This window comes from Centropristis striata, chromosome 5 (assembly GCF_030273125.1).
Source record: "Centropristis striata isolate RG_2023a ecotype Rhode Island chromosome 5, C.striata_1.0, whole genome shotgun sequence".
Classification (NCBI taxonomy): domain Eukaryota; kingdom Metazoa; phylum Chordata; class Actinopteri; order Perciformes; family Serranidae; genus Centropristis; species Centropristis striata.
In genome coordinates this window covers 14,217,131-14,237,191 of record NC_081521.1, presented here as the reverse complement: position 1 = coordinate 14,237,191, position 20,061 = coordinate 14,217,131, and the positions used below count along the sequence as shown (strand labels likewise).

The 20,061-nt window shown below is 38.7% G+C and overlaps 1 protein-coding gene across 3 annotated transcripts; it reads right to left on the bottom strand.

The window, feature by feature from the left end:
* Positions 1-233: 233 nt before the first annotated feature.
* LOC131971505 (tumor necrosis factor receptor superfamily member 14-like) lies at positions 234-19,696 on the bottom strand. Of its 3 annotated transcripts, none has more exons than XM_059333007.1 (8): positions 19,446-19,696; positions 12,346-12,448; positions 10,510-10,602; positions 9,276-9,407; positions 5,802-5,960; positions 3,449-3,533; positions 2,371-2,510; positions 234-2,238 (listed from the first exon to the last, which is right to left on the bottom strand). In XM_059333007.1, the coding sequence occupies exons 3-8, from the start codon at positions 10,583-10,585 to the stop codon at positions 2,225-2,227; spliced, it is 606 nt and encodes a 201-aa protein (XP_059188990.1). In that variant the 5' UTR covers positions 10,586-10,602; positions 12,346-12,448; positions 19,446-19,696; the 3' UTR covers positions 234-2,224. The 3 variants fall into 3 exon arrangements, with proteins under 3 accessions (XP_059188990.1, XP_059188991.1, XP_059188989.1); XM_059333008.1 differs by having other exon boundaries at positions 12,346-12,445; XM_059333006.1 differs by lacking the exons at positions 12,346-12,448; positions 19,446-19,696 and adding an exon at positions 10,691-11,870.
* Between the last annotated feature and the right edge of the window lie 365 nt (positions 19,697-20,061).

Below are 20,061 nucleotides of genomic sequence, written 5' to 3'. Positions count from 1 at the left end.
ATACATTTGTGACAATCAAACTTGAGCTTGTTTGTCCAAAAAGGACCATGAGAGATCACACAGGTCTGATGATGTTCATCCATGACAGGCTAAATGTATTCATTAGAGCCAAGTGTTCATATCTAGCTGTTAAATAATGTTTTTAAATCAGCAAATAAAATCAATCGTCATAGTGTGATCTTTAGACAATGAAATACATATTTAACTGATATTGGACACTTGAGATTCAGATGCATTTTTCAAGAAAATATTTTAATAGCAGAATCAAATAGAGGCAATTCAAAGTGTTACAAAGTGTCACATAGTAGTAAGTAACACGGTCATGAAAAAAATTATTAGGCCACCCTTGTTTTCTTCAGTTTATCGTTCATTTTAAAGCCTGGTAAGGTAAACTAAAGGTACATTTGTTTGGACGAATATAATGATAACAAAAATAGCGTTTAATTCAAGAACTGGTATTTAGACATTTTCCATGGTTTCCTTGATTTTGGTTATTAATAAAACCATGGAAAATGGCTAGATATCAGCTCTTAATTCTTATTAGCTATTTTTTCTTATCATTATAATTGTCCAAACAAATGTACCTTTAGTTGTACCAGGCATTAAAATGAACAGGAAATTGAAGAAAACGACTGTATAAAAAGCAAACATTACAATAATATTATAACAACAAAAAAGATTTTAGAAGATGTAATCATTAAAACAGTTTCCATTGGAGGACATAAAAGTTCCTTCAAGAAAAATATCTATTTTAACCTTTGTTAAAAAATACTTTTACATTTACAAAATGTAACAGTGTTAATACTATCATTTAGGAAACATTCAGTAAAGCTACTTTGCAAACATTACTCAGCTAAAAATAGAAATACAAAAAACTTTCATCTAAGGTGTCTGGGTGGTTCATAAAAAAACAACTCTACTTTATCTGGGCCTGAGACCATCCAGTGCTTTGTAAACAGGATTTTTAAATCTAATCTTTGACGTTTGGATGATATGGTCCATTTTCCTGGTAATAATGAGGAATGATCACATGCACACATTTTTCTGCTTCTTGTTTGGACAGAAGTTGTTTGACCGGCCGTTTTCTGGCCCTGTTAAAGAGCAGGGCCATTTTTATCCCCTGAAAAAGCTTGGTTGCTGATTGGATAGAATGCTATGCGGGATGTGACGTAGTACTCGACGCCACAACAACACGCACCATTTGTAAAAGCCGGCAAAGTAGCGAGTAGTCACAAGCGTCAAGAAACATTAGCCCCTTTCATAGTGCGGCCCGCAAATGTCCCGCTATATTGCTGGAAAGATCTGTGCCTACTCTTCACCTTAGGGTGTTCATAGACGGCACATACGGCAACCTCCGGATCTGAGCAGGGAGGCAAACCAGGAAGTGCCTTAAGCTGCATTCTACCAAAAATTCCAGCAGGGGGCACTAAGTTTGACTGCAAAAACATTTCTGTCCATTCATTTCAATGCAAAATGAGAAAACTTCTGACTTCATTTATTACCAAGAATCATGAATTGGGGCGTGGCTACCTTTGATTGACAGGTCACTAACAAGGCAGCCATCATCAGGAGAGAAGCAGAACAATGCGTTTCCATGGCAACGTGTCAAAAAAGTTATATATCGTTATATAGATATAAAAAGGGCGTTTACCGGTTTGGTCTCATAACTGACCCTTTCACTGTATTTTCACTTAATGACAGTTTATTTGAACGTTTTGTTCAGTAAAAATGTCTTGTTCAGCATTTGGTTGGACTAACAGACACTCCAAGGAGTCGCTGCTCAGTTTTCTGAGGTAAGTAACAGACATTTTGTTTTTGTTTTTTGCTAGCCAAAACTAACATCCCAGTTAATGCTAACATGAATTAGTGAATGGTAATGATAATGAGGTATGTAGTTAGTGATCAGATCCCTCTCCTCCTCCACAGTCCAGATATGGTCTGCTCCCCGTATCGGAAACAAGATGGCGACGAGTTTAACGATGAACTCGATGCTTCCAATGGGCCACAAACCAATGGGTGACGTCAAACAAATGTTTTTAAAAACACAAACCTAGTCACCTACCTCCACAACTGGAGACTAAATAGGTGGAGGGAAGGAGAGAAACGAAATATGACATTAACATTTTTATGTAGAATTTTATTTGGTGGCGCAAACGTTGAGACATATCTACATGCAGAAAACTTACAAAATAAGTAACTAATTGAGTTGACATACCTCAATGTTTTATTTTATTTTGCCTGAAATCAAAAAGCAAGAAATGAATTAGCTAAAACCATTAATGACCATCTCCTGGAGGCAATAAGGAGTGAGACAAATGGGATGGAATGATGTAATAGTGGATTGAATTAGGGATGTAAACAAGAACTAACCTCTAATCAAAAGCCCAACAACTGTTAATGATGATACTAATGCAGGTATACAAATAATGTAATGGCTTCTGGAAGCAGATCCACAAACAACGTCACTGCTTGTGCTTCCTTCCTGGACTTTACTTTGGGTTTCTGAGCAACTGTCAGGAAAGAAAAAAGGTAAAAACATTTAAAACAAAACAAGCATTGCATAAAAGGCATCAGGCTAACACAGAAGCAACAGGCGGATGGCTAACAGACAACAACATCTATACAAAACATTAACATTAAGCAGCAAACAAACGTTAGAGAATATGAGTGTGACAGGAAACAGGTGCATTTATCAGCAAGAAAGTCCAGAATGCAATTCTTAAAAGCTGACTTTCCAGTTTTAGTGTTTTTTGCAGATGTTCCAGTCTTGGCTGCAGCATATTTTCTGCATTAATTTGTCATAAAATGTTATCTGATCTCTTTTGCGAGGCTTGCTTCACATCAGCAGGTCCTTCTTTTGAATAGCAAACAAGTTAAAGTAGCTCCGCATCTCACTCAAATCTCATTTCATTGACTGGTCTCCAGGTTTGCTAACTCCTGACTCCAACTAGCTCTTGATGAAGTCATTAGCCTTAAGGTTAATAAGAGGGCCTGTAGAACCTAATAATGTAATAAATTCCCGATAATGTAATAACCCCGATAATGTAATACAAATCTGCACCTGAGTCCATTGAAAATGTAATAAAACCTGATAATGTAATAACTTCCCGATAATGTAATAAAGTGCATTTCCCAATAATGTGATACACTTTTTACCAATAATGTAAGAAAGTATAACATTAATGGAAGGTTTTTGGTCAAATCAAAGATGGCGGAAAATCCCCATTTAGCTGGGATTGGCCCAAGGGTTCCAGTGTTGTTTAATATGTAAATGTTGGCCTCTGAAAGTATGTCATCTATATGACTCAATACTTGGTTGGGGCTGTTTGACTTGAACTACTGGAAATGGACTTTTCCATCATATTCTAATTTATTGAGACGCTCCTGTATATAGTGGCAGGAAATACTGAAAACTTTTTTAAGGATATTCTTAACAAAATTGTCTTACATAGTCCAAGCCGTGCAATTCACACCATGCTGAGAAAAATAACCTGGCTGGCACGGTGCACACACCGTATCCTTTCTGTTGGTTCCTGAGAGAAACAGACAACAGTGAGATTAGAACCCAACATCCTGTGAAGATCCACCATTTATAAGACTCAAATCAGTGTCCCCATGAAGTGTTTCTATGTGCATAATAATATTAACACTAATACTAGTACATGCACACTAGTATCCCAGTTATGATCAGAGTATGTTTATCAAGCATCTCCGGACAGGAAATCAGTCCTAGTTTGCCAAAACTTATATGGATGAATTGGTTGATTTATTTATATACTATTTACATACCATAAACACTGTGTTACCCAATACATTAGGAACACCTTGGTAGTATCAGGTTGGACTCCCCTTTGCCTTCAGAACAGTCTTAATTCTTCATGGCATAATTCAACAAGGTGCTGGAAACATTCCCCAGGTTCCACCACATCCATAAGGTGTTCTACTGGATTAGGATCTGGTGAGTGTGGAGCCCATTTGAGAACATTGAACTCATTAGCCGTGCTTCCTTTAGGGGGAAGAGTGGCCGCTGGGAAAGTCTCAGGCCACGCCCTCTCAAATGTCCACTCACTCAGCGTGTCTCCACTACAAAAAGCCCCCCAGAGGGATTTAGAGACTCTGGAGGTGACATATGGTTTTCGATTGTCATGTAATCGATTAGCGACAGTTTTGACCGTGATCCGTGATCACATACACGACAGATTAAACGCTGGAGACGCAACTGTGGCCACTGTCGCTAACTGTGCACAGAGTATGCTTGTTGTAAACAAACAGAGATCACAAAGTCAACACCTTCTGCAGCAGCAGCACATACACACTGTACTGCTACAGAGCTAACTGTTGGCCTGTTAGCACATACACACTGTACTGCTACAGAGCTAACTGTTAGCCTATTAGCACATACACACTGTACTGCTACAGAGCTAACTGTTAGCACATACACACTGTACTGCTACAGAGCTAACTGTTAGCCTGTTAGCACATAAACACTGTACTGCTACAGAGCTAACTGTTAGCCTGTTAGCACATACACACTGTACTGCTACAGAGCTAACTGTTAGCCTATTAGCACTGTGCTACTGTGCACCTCGTTCCGCGACGCCGGATTGCACTTTGGCAGAAAATCACGCCTTTGCAGGATCACTATGAACGCCCTAAGACGAAGAGCTGGCACAGATCTTTCCAGCAATATAGCGGGGATTTGCGGGAACACACTATGAAAGGGGCTAATGTTTATTGTCGCTTGTGACTACTCCCTACTTCGCCGGTTTTTACAAATGGTGTGTGTTGTTGTGGCGCTGAGTACTACGTCACATCCTGCTTAGCGTTCTATCCAATAAGCAACCAGGCTTTTTCCAGGGGAGAAAAACGGCCCTGCTCTTTAACAGGGGCCAAAAAAAGGCCCGTCAAAAGACCGCTCAGGACGGCTCATATTCAAATTAGGGGCGTTTCGGCGAGTGAGACCCACCTCATTCTGGGTATTGGACTGTAATGGAAACACCCCTATTGTCATGTTCAAGAAATCTAGTTTGAGATGATCTGAGCTTGGTGACATGGCCAATTAATGGTTACACTCTGCCATGGTCAGCATCAGTACAGGTGTATATAATACATATCTCAAGTCCCTTCAGGTGGGTTACTGAGACACTTATTAAGTATTGGCCGAGGTCGCAACCTGGTTTCAGAAACCTGATTATGCTACGCTCAAATATAAACTGAGAGCAGTTTCTTTGCTGTCTGACATGTGTTATATAGAGAGTATTACTATTTGTTATTATTACATTACAATCCTGATTACAGAACAGTTGGGAATCTATGAATAACATAAATACATAAATCAATGGCTTGCACATCCTTTGTGGCTTATAATAACTTGGTTAGAGCACAAAGACAAGATGTCTAATTTTTTAACTACTGTAAATATACACTCATCTGTATTTGGTGCCTTTTAGTTGCATTTGGGTTTTACAGTGTGTCAACTTTTTTGGGAATCAGTGTTGTATAATGTAGCGAAAATGATGATGATACTTGATGTAATGATAGTCTGCCTGCGAAAATAAAAGTCAAAATCACACACCAGTCTGACAGATAATGGTCAGCTGGAGAGGCTAAATGCAGCAGGGCAGTCCAGGCCACCAGAAACCAAACTGGAAGAGAATGAAATCTGCTGGATTTGGAGGAGTCAAAGGAGTCAGAAACGTGGATACTGTTCACACCAGGTATATTTGGAGTTGAATCACACCATGTGCCGTTTAAATGTCATACCCTGAATTTGATTTTAAAACAATGTTGACTTTTCTTACCAGGTGTTTGTATCATCTCACCAGCCAAACAGGTTGCATGTTTTTTTGCCAAACTGCACCCTGCATCATCCTTTACAACTTCGCAAAAATAGCCATTTATAACATCACAAACTGTGTTCGTTGTTGCTGTGCACTGCTGCTTGGCAAAGAGACCCTGACCTGAAAGGAAACACAAAAAACACCGTAATTACATTACACAAATTTATACAATTCATCCCGACTTAAATGATATTTGAAAAAATGTGACTATGTGCCATTTGGTTGACAGGAAATATTGAATCCACAGAGCTGCAGCAAGACCTCTGATTAGCCAAACTCCTGACCAAGACAGAAGGGCTGGCCAACTGGAGCTCCTGGAGCTGCTCTGTAGGTTGGAATTAGACTGAATTCAAATATCCACCCTCCGCAGACTTCACTCATACTGTCCTGTAGGGCTGGGCAATATATCGATATAAAAGATATATCAATATAAAAGATATATCAATATATTTTCCAAATGTGATATGGAATTAGACCATATCGCATATATCGATATAGATTTTTTTTTCTTTCTTTATTAATGCTGCCCTTACTAGGGTTTGACATATTTAGTTCTTTTGTAATGTTTATTCTTTTCTCATATGAATATTTATTTCAGAAAAAAAGATTGGCCTATTTTATTTCATAGGCTATTTTTAGTGAAGATATTTTTTTTATTTAAAAGTGCACTTTATGGAGCTTTGATTTTTTTTAAAAAAAGGTTCTCTTGTTGTTCTACAGCATTTATGTTCACTTAATTAAACGGTTTCAATAAAACTACTTGTGACATGTCATATTTGACTTTGACTGAACATTTGCTCTCACTTTGCAATAAAAATATCGGGATATATATCGTATATCGATATTCAGCCTAAATATATCAGGATATGACTTTTGGTCCATATCGCCCAGCCCTACTGTCCTGTCATATCTTCACCATCATGGCGTCAAGGCTCAGAAAGTTGCTATAAAAGCCGCTGATAGACAGGCCTCAACTCTGTTTTACTCATCGCAGTGGAAACATGCTAGTCACAACTACAACCATATTCTCAGTGACTGGACTATGACTATGACAATAACAATAATAATAATAATAATAAAAATAATTGGATAATTCTTATATTGGAATTCCTTGTTTCTGACTTTAGCCTTGTAGAACCTGATAATAGTGGTAATAAATTCCCGATAATGTAATAACCCCGATAATGTAATACAAATCTGCACCTGAGTCCATTGAAAATGTAATAAAACCTGATAATGTAATAACTTCCTGATAATGTAATAAAGTGCATTTCCCAATAATGTAATACACTTTTTACCAATAATGTAATAAAGTATAACACCAAGCACCTTTAGATTTCAAGAAGCTGTTGAATGCATTCGTGTTGTCATGGATACCTCGCTGGTTAAAAAACGGATGAACGGGTCAAAAGTTAATAAACATTCAACTTTGACCTGTTGGTGGCGCTAGAGCTCTTGAGCTAGAGTTGCCTACACAGTATCACCACTTGAACCCAAGTAATGGGTGGTCTGCTGTTAAATTATTACAATATTGGGGAATTATTACATTATCAGGACTTGGGAAATGAAGGCTAACCTGATAATGTAATAACCTCCCATTAATGTAATACTTTTTTACATTATTGGTAAAAAAAAAAAAGTGTATTACATTATTGGGAAATGCACTTTTATTACATTATCGGGATGTTATTACATTATCAGGTTTTATTACATTTTCAATGGACTCAAGTGCAGATTTTTATTACATTATGAGGGTTATTAAATTATCGGGAATTTATTACATTATCAGGTTCTACAAGCCTTTATATTTGAAATTAAACTGCACAGATATTATAGGGTAAACTTCAATAATAAAATCAATTTTGATGACCTTGGTAGGCTCTACTTCTACAGACTTCTGTATTATGATGTTGATGAATTTCATTTCTAGTAAGTTTTAACACGGCAATTGCTCAAAACACTCCTAAGTTTGTTTATTTGTTTTCCCCCAAAAGTTACATTTTGACAAGATGTCACTTGTGTTGTGGTGGAACATGGAAATAAATCAGAAAGCGATGCAGTATTATGTTTGTACCTTGGTGTTCTACAGAGTATGACTCTCTACCACACTACCGTTTCAAGCCATCATTGATTTGATGAACTCATCACTGCCGTCGCTTTGGCATTGACCCTTGTGCTTTAGGTGTCTCATTACTTTACACACTTTAAAATAAATGATAGCTGTCTCATATGTTGACACAGGAATTAAAATAATTGTGAATGGGAAATTGATGTATTAGAATAATTATTTGATGATAATTTTATTAAAATGTCAGTCAGTGGTGGTTCTACACAGGGGCCCACAGGGGCCAACAAGCCCTTGGCCCCTGCTGTGGCCCCTGTGTCAAATTAATAATGAAATGATCAATTTATAACGATGAACGACGGAACAATTCTTACCTATTTTTTGTTCAAACAATATCTCATTGTACACAAAAGGAACCCATAATGTGTACATTGTATAATAGTTTAATTATGCAATAAAAGCTAAATATAAAGATCATTCTCACTGTACTGCACTTTCAAAATAAAAAAAAGTAATTGTGCACAAAAAATTAGAAATGTCATTGTCATACAAAAATAACTGTTAATGTTGGTTAGTCTCATTGCTTCAAACAATGTAGTTCTTCCAAATATGAGATTTTTAGCTAAAATAAAGGTTTTGAATGCTTAAATATCATTTTCGACGTTTTTTAATGTGCCCCTCTGATTAAACACTGGCCCCTCCTTGGCCCCCACAGTAAAATTGGTCTAGAACCGCCACTGATGTCAGTACAGTCAGCTTTCATTTCAGCTTAAATATAACAACTCACCATTCGTCTAATACAGCAGCTGTTTGATGCTGGTTCAGCAGGTGTTTTAGTCAGTAGAAACGACAGTTTCCACTTTGTTAATCTCACTCTGCTTAAATACAAATACAAGAAGTGATCCTTACAAGCGTGGATTGTGCACATATGTGCATTCACCTACTAATTTATGTTTTCACTCAAAATTTCACAAACAACTGAACTAAATGCCTCCAAAGAGTGCAGACATTCTTGTGTACTGACCGACAGAATGAGGTATAAATCTTTAAACTCCAGGTAATTTCTTATATAGAACTGTTTCTGAATATGAATTGGTTCCAGGAACACCACTTTTGTAATATTTATTGTGTACGTGATTGATGGCGAGAGCGGCAGCTAGTCACAGCTGCTCTCTCTCTTTCTCCCCTGTCTGTATGTCCACACTGCAGGATAAATAAAGTCTTATCTTTGTTTTATATGTTTAACGTTTAACGTCAAAAATCCTACTGAAATCTGATCAAATCTTTTTTACGTTACTGCATAATCAAACAGACTTTAGAGGTTCAATAGAAATGAGACAGAAATGTTAATCAGTTCGTTATGAACATACCTTGGGCACAGGAGGAGCAAGAGAAACACTTGTCCAGTCCATTTGGTTCGTTCATATAGGTCGGTTCACTTTCACCACAGGCGCGGCACCGTGTGCCTGACAGCGCTGTGCAGTCTCGTCGAACAACTGTACCTGTTCAGGGAAGGTCAGGTTAACATGGATAAGTTTACATTATTTATTTACGCTGTAGCTGCTTTACTACAGCAGATGAGTGGCTCATGATCGGTGGTCCTGGAACTTCTAAGTAACAGGCCTCAGACTGTCAGAATTCACAATATTAGGGATTAATAAAAATTAGCAATTATCTGCATTAGGACCATTAGTAAATGCTGCTTAAAATGTATTTAACAGGGCATAAAACACAGATTGAATATAACAACAGCACACACACATAGACAACACTTTATGCAAATTCCTGAAGGAAAGCAGATGTAACACATTATTAACACATTCGTAGAAATACATTCAAGGTTATGGGCTCGAAGGGAGTAAAGCACTGAGGAAGGCTAGGTACAGATAGAGAGGGCCAGATAAGGAGAAATGTGTGTAGTTGCATTCCTTCAACAGACGCTGACCATAAGGCGGAAGCACCAAGAGGATTGGGACGTAACCTGTGTCATCAAGGGCAGGCCGAGTCTAAACCAGGGGGCTGCCCCAACAGTTTTGCCCAATCAGATAGTTGCACATTCACATTATAAAACTCAGTGTAAGTAACAAGTAAGATAGGCATCCTTTCTCTGACGGTGGTTGCAGCTAACTGTTTTACAGATTATGATTTCTGATCAGATTAAGGTCCATGTACATGCTAACTCTTTCATTACTAGCTCAATAAATAGTTAAAAGGATATTACTCTCCTCTCTTCCGTTCTGCAAGAAACGAACTCTAACAACAACATCTCATCCTAAACACTGGCTCCTCCCAGGGGACCATCCTAAGCTTCCTGCTGACCTGCTCAGCCTCCCACCCGGACAGTCACATGTTTGCAGACTACACCGCCGCAGCTGTGGCACCTGTTCTGCTGTAGGCAGAAACTCTGCAGTGGGTGGGGAAGTCTGCCCAGAGGATCATGTACAGTAGAGTACCACCCTGTCGTTCATTGATGCCACCAGGTGAAAGAGGAAGTCGTTCTGCATCACGAGGGACACAAACCTTCCAACCCACCACTCTGAACAATGCTAGCTTTGTTTAGAGCTCGCAGCTAACGTTACTGTGTCAACTTTAGACTTTATTTACCTTCGGCGCACATCGGACAGCACTCCCCATCTCTTGTTTTATATTCATTAGGACCACAGCAGAGCGCTCTTGCCATTAAGGCTGCCACATACCCTGTTAAACAAACAGTTTAGTGTCAACACAGCTAAGCTAACGTTAGCTTCAGCCACAACAGAACTTCCGTGTACTGTAACATACTTACCGAAGACCACTAGAGGTAAACGCATGATAACGCGGGGCTATAGCTGGTAGCTATAGTTGGCTATAGTTTTATCAAGTTTGGGAAACATATGTACTATTTTTTCTTGGTAAAAACTTTAAACAGAAGGATAGAAAACCAAATGGCGTATATTTTAGGCCACTCCCTGTGTTGCGGATTAACTGGTCCTTGAATTGATGAAAGACTAGGTGACTGTGTCGGTGCCTACTCACAATCCTCAAACCAATTTCACCCCGCTCATATAAGCGTGTTATACTGTTCGTAATTTCATAGCAAGTTACACCCCGATTAACTAGTGACATATGTGTCATTGATCGCGTTTTATGTTAAGTTATACGGACTTTATCTCACAAAACATAATTTCAATTTGTCATAATTGTCTTTATAATACATAGAAAAATAAATGCAAAGCAGTAAGAATGTTTATTTCCAGTCCAAAAAGGCCACGCTCACGACTCATCTGTCACCAATCAATCCGATCACCAGTTTATCCGTAGCACCAGAAGAAGCATTGGGTGCGTCCCATGTTCCTTAATTTTCGCAATTTTTGCAAGAACATCCTATGCGGAAGTCTTTTAGCGGTGGCCCGCCCCCTGACTTATTGAATAGACGCAGCAGCTGATCGGACTGATCTGATCATCGCAACATCGCTGTAGTTTCATATCGGAGTGAAGACAGATCACAGATTAAACTAAAGTGTGTCACCACAAGTTTTATATTTTATTTATATGATTCACCATGTAGTTAAAACCTGTTTTATTGTGGCTCTGAACAACAAAAACACCACAAACATTTTTCTACATTTATAATAAATTAAAAGAAAGATCGCTCAAGAAGGGTTTTTTCCCTTTTCGTGATCTGTTTTTTCCACCATACAGATTATGGATATTGTTAAAGAAAAAAAAAAAAAAAAAAACAGTAGAGTGTATGAGAGTGTCTGTCAGCAAGACACACTTTTACATTGTTTGTCATTTTCATCAGTCCCACGTGAGGCTGATCATTGCTGAGTGACATAATTTACATTATACCTTAATCATCCAACCTAATAAAATATTGGCCGGTGTTCAGCAGACAGTCATGTTCTGGGATATTAAATAATTTATCACCAGGACCATCTACTACGACGGCGTATTAGGGCCATGTATGAAAAAATTAATAAATATGGACCCAGGTGATGGGGGGGGGGGCGCACCGGACGGACCCAGTGAGGCATGGACCAGTATTATCCCCCTGGGTCCGTATTTTTTTTCATACTTGGCCCTAATGTGGCGAGCGGAGCTCTAGGTGTAAGTCAATCAGTCGTGAGTACAAAGAAGCCAGACAACGCCACCCTGGGAGTTTCAACCAGGGAATTGAAATACAATAGAATATATAAGTCAAGGCACTCAGGTTCGTTAACCTATAAGCAAAAGACAGTGCTCCAGGTACAAAAATATTATTTTTATTTCACAAGTTTAAGATTCAAAAGCACTTTTAAAAATACATAATACTGGCATAAGGGGAAATAGGGGCCAACTCAGACCTGAGGCTTACCAGGGGGGAATGGGGCGCGCGGACAGCCAGGGAGCCCGGGAAGAGTCATCCCACTCACACGTGACGCAAAGCACACACACAAACACACACACACACACACTCACGTCAGTGTACCAATCAAAACCAGGGGGGGTGAACAGCACAGCACACCAGAAGGGGGTCCCCACCACCGACGTCACCTGTCCCACCACCTTCGGCCTTCAGCTGCTGAGACAAGAACCGAAAATTAGGGGGAGAACTCTCAAAACAAAAATATTTGAATTACTTAAGGAAATTCAAATAAACTACAAAATCACAAAGGAACTTAATTGACAGAACACAATATTGGGTACACAATATACTCAATAAAATCAAAATAACCTAAACTACACAAAATACCATAACTGTCAGAAAAGAAATACAGTAATAAGCTATGGGCTTAAATTTGTCTCATTAATACTTGTAAACACACAGGGGGTGATCTACAAATATTTTTGATTTGCACACGTGTTTTGCTATCCACAAATACAAATTTCTAATTTGTAACTTGTATTTTAGTTTTTACAAATACGAGTGTACTTGTAAATATATTGTGTTTTTGTAAATACACAATTTTCCATTTGTAAAAACAAAAAAGCCATTTGTAAAACTGAAAATTCTGCTTGTGAAGTGTGACTCAGCATTTGTGGATCATTAATCACGCACATGCATCTCTTTCCTCACTTACGCATTTTTGAGACGTTCCTGTCGCAGATCCACACAGATCCACAAGGAAATAGCTCGTGATTCACAAATGACCTGCCCTCCTCACCAGTAGGTGGCAGTGTTGTTGTATGCATACAAATATTCCTTCCACAAACACAAATTTAGGATTTGTAACTTGTGTGTTGGTTTTTACAAATAAATGTCTATTCGTAAAAAAAAGCCATTTGTAAAACTGAAAATTCTGCTTGTGAAGTGTGATTCAGCATTTGTGGATCACCAATCACACACACGCATCTCTTTCCTCACTTGCGTATTTTTGAGACGTTCTTGTCGCAGATCCACACAGATCCACAAGCAAATAGCTCGTGATTCACAAATGGCCCGCCCTCCTCTGCCTCTAATTGGCTGGTACTCGCTGCCTTCACTGATTAGATTGGTTAACTATACAGCATGAGGACTGATGAGCCAATCAGAGGCAGAGTAGGGCGGGTCATGCCGAGGAAAATATTGCTAACACCTCATTGCCACCCCAGTTGATTGACAGGTCACTGCACGTATCCTTGAAAGATGCGCGATTATTGGAAATGCGAACGAGAAAGGCAGAATAAACATCTTTCAAGTGAGTGGCACATATCGAGAGAACCAACCGTTACTTTCATGGAGGACATAATTCAGAGGTAAGTTTCAAAGTGGTTTCCAAATGAATCATTGTTTTAAACTACTGACAATATGACTGTTCATTTAGAGGAGAAGAGATTTTGTCCCCAATAGTTGAGTTAAACTGTGTGAGTCGGCTAACGTTATGAAAGGCTAATGTTATCCTAACGTTACCCTGAAGCTAGCTAGATTGGGATAATGTGGGGAAACCGTGTCATTGTTGGTTTTCAGTAAGTGTTTAATCAACCCAGTTTGCAAGAATTTCATACCAGACTGTAATGTTAGATTAAACTGATTATCTCAATGTCTATGAAGCTTGTTTGCTATTGTAAAAGGTCTAAATTATAACGTTAGCCAAGTTACTTAGCCCTAACTAGCCAACATGATCTAGTTTAATTTTATAGTAGCTAGGCTCGTAGTTCATTTTTAAGTAAGTTAAAACACAAGAATGGGGACAAATAGTTTAAGATTCAGCCTAAAACGATATTGAAGTCTTACCAGGCTGTCTTATTTTGTATAGGGACAGATAACAATCCTGTCCTGAAACCAGCAGCCCTGGCAGCTCCCAACCTGAACCTGGAGCTAGCCAGGCCAGTCAGTGTGAGCATAGACCAGGACCCTGTCTACCACCACCAGGTCACAACATACACAGGCAGTAAATTGCATCTCCAGTTTATTGAAAAGTGAACCCTCACACTGTAACAAAAGGTGATTTTGACAGATTAAGCCTCATTTCAATGTTGATTTAGCTTGTAACAATAGATTAATTTCTGTGTGATAGTGGGGCGGATTAGCTCAATATTTTACAACAATCGTTCACTTTGTGATAAAAGCATGAAATTTGGTAGATGTGTTGGTGAATATGTTTCGAACAAATCTGGATATTGGGCCACCTCAAAAGCGCCCCCTAGTGGCCGTGGCAGGCATTTGTTATACGAATAAATCAATGATGAATAAAAACTGCCCTTTTAATAATACCAACTGGTGATGAATTGTATATTGTTGGAAAGCCTGATTAGTCACCTTTACAACGAGGTACAGCTTGTAAGGATCGTGCATTCATGGAATGAGCAACGGGGCTAAACGTGTGGGTAGCACCCCCCAAAAATGTGCATCCCCTGTGGGGCGGATTAGCTGAACAATCGTTCATTTTGTGATAAAAGCATCAAATTTGGTACACTCATTGCTGAATACATGTTTAATGAATCTGGATATTGGGCCATCGCAAAAAAAATTCTGATGGCTGTGGCGGCCATTTTTAAAAATGGCCATTTAAAAGCGGCCATTTTTAAAAATGGCCATTTAAAAGCAGCCATTTTTAAAAATGGCCGCTGGTGGTTTCTGGCGAGGAATGCTTTGCCTACCCTACAGCTGCTGTTTCACGTTTTCAGCACCACAAATATAATTTAGAGACATGTTAAAGTGACAAAAGCTTTATTACAGTCTAATAGACAAGAACATTAACTTTGTATAACATTTTATTAGGTCTTGATATTCCCATTCACAGGCTACGGCCTCTTCTTTGGCTTGTATCTTCTGTTGCTCCTTAAAAAGAAAAAATAATTTTCAATATTGTATGACCTGCAACAATAAAAACAAAACACAGTTAGACAGAGAAAAAAATCCTACATTTTAAAAAAATGTACTTTTTTGTACATTTTCTACTAGGGTTACTTGTAGCAGGTTACTCTTTCTGGCAAAATCCTTGTCCTGAGGTGTGTGACTTAGTCAGGCGGCTTAGCCAAATAAAGGGGACACGCCGGACAAGAGCACCACATTTTTTCCACATACTCTCTATCATTATAGGTTTCAATTTTTAGTAGCCACTTCATCAAGATTGTGGTGATGGCAGCCATATAAAGTCTATGAGAAATGCTATATCTTCCAAGCCACTTAGAAGGTCAATCTTGGTGTCAAAATATACATTTTCTGGGTCCAGGAATCATTTAAAGCTATTGAGAATATCACTAGATGATTATTTGATCAAATAGATATGTTAATTTTCACTCAGACTGGGCAACTCGCTTCAAGTACTGCAGCAGGGAATCCTGAGTTGAAAATGTTTGGAATCAATGTTCACGGGAGAGTGTGGATTAGCTGCCATGTACACTGCTCAAAAAAATCAAGGGTACGCTTTCATCTCATGTCAGATCTTGATCAACAAATTATTTACAGTGAGTCATCCAGTGATATTCTCAATAGCTTTAAATGATTCTTTGACCCAGAAAATGCATATTTTGACACCAAGATTGACCTTCTAAGTGGCTTGGAAGATATATTGGTTCTCATAGACTTTATATGGCTGCTGTCTCCTATCTGCAATCTTGATGAAGTGGCTCCTACCAAAAGTTGAAACCTTTGGTGATAGAGAGCATGTGGAAAAATGTTGGTGCTTTTGTCCGGCGTGTCCCCTTTCTTCTCAAATCTGGTCCTAAGCCGCCTGACTAACTGTGATGGAGTTATAAAATACATTTTAAAAAAAAGAAAAAAAGAACCACATGGGCAAAGGAGACATTACATATAGTGTGTGTGTGCCTGTGTGTGCCTTTGTTTGTGTGTGTGTGTGTGTGTGTGTGTGTGTGCAGAGAGGGATGTCCACATTCCACAGGACATAATTTAACAGTGTCTTATTAAGCTTTCACACCCAACAGCCACTGATACATGTTCCACGCTAACTAGCTAGCTTAAGTACCTATTTTTGCTATCTTGCTAATTTACTTTTCCGCCAAGGCCCATGATGATTGTTTTTCTCTTTAGCCTTTGTGGTGTTCATAGCACATTTTATTCATAATTATAACAGGTGAAATAAAATATTTAGACATACCTTGATGGACAGTCCACTGCACTGCTTGTCCCAGGAAGCAAATGCTAGCTAGCTCATTTGCTAGCTAGCTCGATGGCTAGTCCGATTGTGGTGGGGCAGGAAAAATAACTGAAAAAGTGTCTAACTGGATTTTTGTTAATTTAATATGTGTATTTACATTTTTTTAATTTACGTTTGTATATTTAGTTTAAATTTTTTTAATATTTTAAGAAATAATTTAAATATTTTTTGTAATTTTAACGAAGAAAATGACTGCTATGGCCACTAGGGGGGGAATTTGCGATGGCCTAATATACAGATTTGTTTGAAACATATCCACCAACACATCCACCAAATTGTGTGCTTCTATCACAAAATAAACAATTCTTGTGATTTATTGAGCTAATCCGCCCCACAGGGGATGCACATTTTTGGGGGGTGCTACCCACACGTTTAGCCCCGTTGCTCATTCCATGAATGCACGATCCTTACAAGCTGTACCTCGTTGTAAAGGTGACTAACCAGGCTTTCCAACAATATACAATTCATCACCAGTTGGTATTATTAAAAGGGCAGTTTTTATTCATCATTGATTTATTTGTATAACAAATGCCTGCCACGGCCACTAGGGGGCGCTTTTGAGGTGGCCCAATATCCAGATTTGTTTGAAACATATTCACCAACACATCTACCAAATTTCATGCTTTTATCACAAAGTGAACGATTGTTCAGCTAATCCGCCCCACTATGATGTTATTTCTGTTCTATTAATTTTGTCTGTATCTGTTTTTTTTTTTTTTTTACAATGCCACTGTTATATAACATTTTGTACATTTTTTGTTAAATTTGTTGTCTTTTGTGAAATAAACTCTCCCAAGTATTTCACTCACTAATCTCCTGAACTGCTTCAGCTTTACTTGGTGAAAATAATTCCACTTGATGATGCAGATTGTTGATGTAAAGGGGGGGACCCATGTCTTGCTGATGACTATTGTGATCACAGTAGTGTGTGCTGGGTTGAGATAGTTCATCACTGTTGATGTGTTGTAAATGCATATATTTTTTGTTCATTGTTAACTAAATATTTTGTTGAATGATTTAAATGAACATGTTCAAAACAAAGCATTAACTAAAAAATGATGACATTCAATATTTGTAATGATATGTATATATTTATCTATCGAAGTATGTTAAAATAGTGTTCAGCTATTGAAAACCAAAAAATGTATTTAATTTTTTGACACTTTTGAGTTCATTTGATTGGTTTTGATGTGTGGAAGAGAATGATTTGTGTGTTTTATTTAAGATGAAATGTGAACAGGGATGCATTGATTACAAGTATTTTATTTAAATAAATGTTCAAAAAATAACTGAAACACCATGTTTGCCTCATGATGAATACATTTTACATCCATTCAGGCTGCTTGTGTAACCAGTAGTAACTAAAACTGCTCCTAATCAAGTCATGATCATTTTATAATAGTGAACAAGTAGAAATGACGGATTTTTGGGTAAACTAAACAGGGTCTCACATGTTACCCTTTCTAAAACTGTTATAAAAATTAGGTTTATACAGTGTTTCAGATGTTTTAAATCCTACAATGAGTATGGGAGTCCCCATTTCTTACATGTCTTGTTTATACTTCTCTTATATGACTTTATTGCTGGGGCTGGCAGGGTGAGGTAAGGTTCAGGGTAAAGTATCAATAAAGGAAGTCTAGAACAGAGTGAGGATTAGGGGAAGGTCAGAGGACATTTAGATTGGGGATATCCTGATTACTGATTAAGGGAACAAAGGAAAACGTCTAGATGCACTGTCTGTTAACAATTTACAAGGGTAAGGACGGCCCATTATCAAAAATGGTATAAGAACCACCTGTTAGAGCTCCTCTGGGAGCCTTTTTCTCTGTAACCCCTCGTTGTGTGTTGCACTGTTAAATGCTCCTTCTTGTACAAGAATAATAAATTCTAATTCAACTTTACTACTCCGAGTCCAATCTTCTTTATTGAAGGGTCACTCTAAATAATTCCTATAACAAAAACGGCTTTTTCTCTGGACTACTTTAAAAAAATAAAGGTGAAAATTGAGAGTATACCCACTTTATCAGGGACCACTACACCACTGGTGCAAACCATAGCTACATCAATGCATAGAACAACACTGCCACCTACTGGTTGAGGAGGGCGGGCCATTTGTGAATCACGAGCTATTTGCTTGTGGATCTGTGTGGATCTGCGACAAGAACGTCTCAAAAATACGCAAGTGAGGAAAGAGATGCGTGTGTGTGATTGGTGATCCACAAATGCTGAATCACACTTCACAAGCAGAATTTTCAGTTTTACAAATGGCTTTCTTTTACGAATAGACATTTATTTGTAAAAACCAACACACAAGTTACAAATCCTAAATTTGTGTTTGTGGAAGGAATATTTGTATGCATACAACAACACTGCCACCTACTGGTGAGGAGGGCAGGTCATTTGTGAATCACGAGCTATTTGCTTGTGGATCTGCGACAGGAACGTCTCAAAAATGCGTAAGTGAGGAAAGAGATGCGTGTGCGTGATTAATGATCCACAAATGCTGAGTCACACTTCACAAGCAGAATTCAGTTTTACAAATGGCTTTTTTGTTTTTACAAATGGAAAATTGTGTATTTACAAAAACACAATATACTTACAAGTACACTCGTATTTGTAAAAAACAAAATACAAGTTACAAATTAGAAATTTGTATTTGTGGATAGCAAAACACGTGTGCAAATCAAAAATATTTGTAGATCACCCCCTGTGTGTTTACAAGTATTAATGAGACAAATTTAAGCCCATACAAAACAACCGGCGGCCAAAACCGCAGAGGCAAACAGTAGAGCAAGCAGTAGAGGCAAAGCCGGTGGAAGCAAAACTGGTAGAAGCAAAGCAGCAGTTTTCTGCAAGGGCTAATGTTAGTAGCCACCGCTCCCCATAGTGTTACACTGAGGCCCTGCAATAAATACACACACTTTAATGACTGATCAAACCTCATGACAGAAATAGAAAGCGAGGTGAGCGTCCACCTACCGATCAGGCAGAATCAGTGCATGCGCCGCACGGGAGGAGATCACACAGAGAGAGAGAGAGAGAGAGCGAGCGAGCCAGTGCGACAGGAGCCACCGGGACGACTGTTGCGGCCAGGGAAGTGCCGTTGCTGATGCGGGACCAGCACCGGAGCAAGCCTACGACACAGCCGTCTTTGTAAAAACAGCAAACAGAAACACATTTAGACAGACACAATGTGGCGACCGCCACCATACCAGCAGCCGGTGGGAACGGGACAACCGGAAGTGATACGGCCAGGAAGTGACTCCTGGCAATGATTGGCTGCTGAGAGCCAGGTAGTTAAAGGAGAAGGCCCCTGCAGCAGGCATCATCCTGCTACACTAATATGCCGTCCTAATATATACAGAAGCAAATAATAATAAATAAATAATATAAAGGCATTCCTGTGGCCCTGAGCTGGACACAGTTCACAGTATAAATACGCAATGCAGGTTGTTATTCATGTGCAGCTGTTTGTTAAACAGAGAAAACACTTCATTACGAAAACACGTCTTTAGAAACGGCCGTCGCTTCACTTGATGCTTCGGAGGGAAGGACGTCCCATGTCTCTTAAATAGTTTCCCCTCTCCTCGCTTCC

Coding starts and splice junctions, on each gene's coding strand:
- LOC131971505 (XM_059333006.1), bottom strand. CDS start 10,715: ATGCGTTTACCTCTAGTGGTCTTCG. Junction 5,961..9,275: donor TTGCTCCTCCTGTGCCCAAG/GTATGTTCATAA, acceptor GTTTCCTTTCAG/GTCAGGGTCTCTTTGCCAAG. Junction 2,511..3,448: donor AATTGCACGGCTTGGACTAT/GTAAGACAATTT, acceptor CTTTCCTGACAG/TTGCTCAGAAACCCAAAGTA.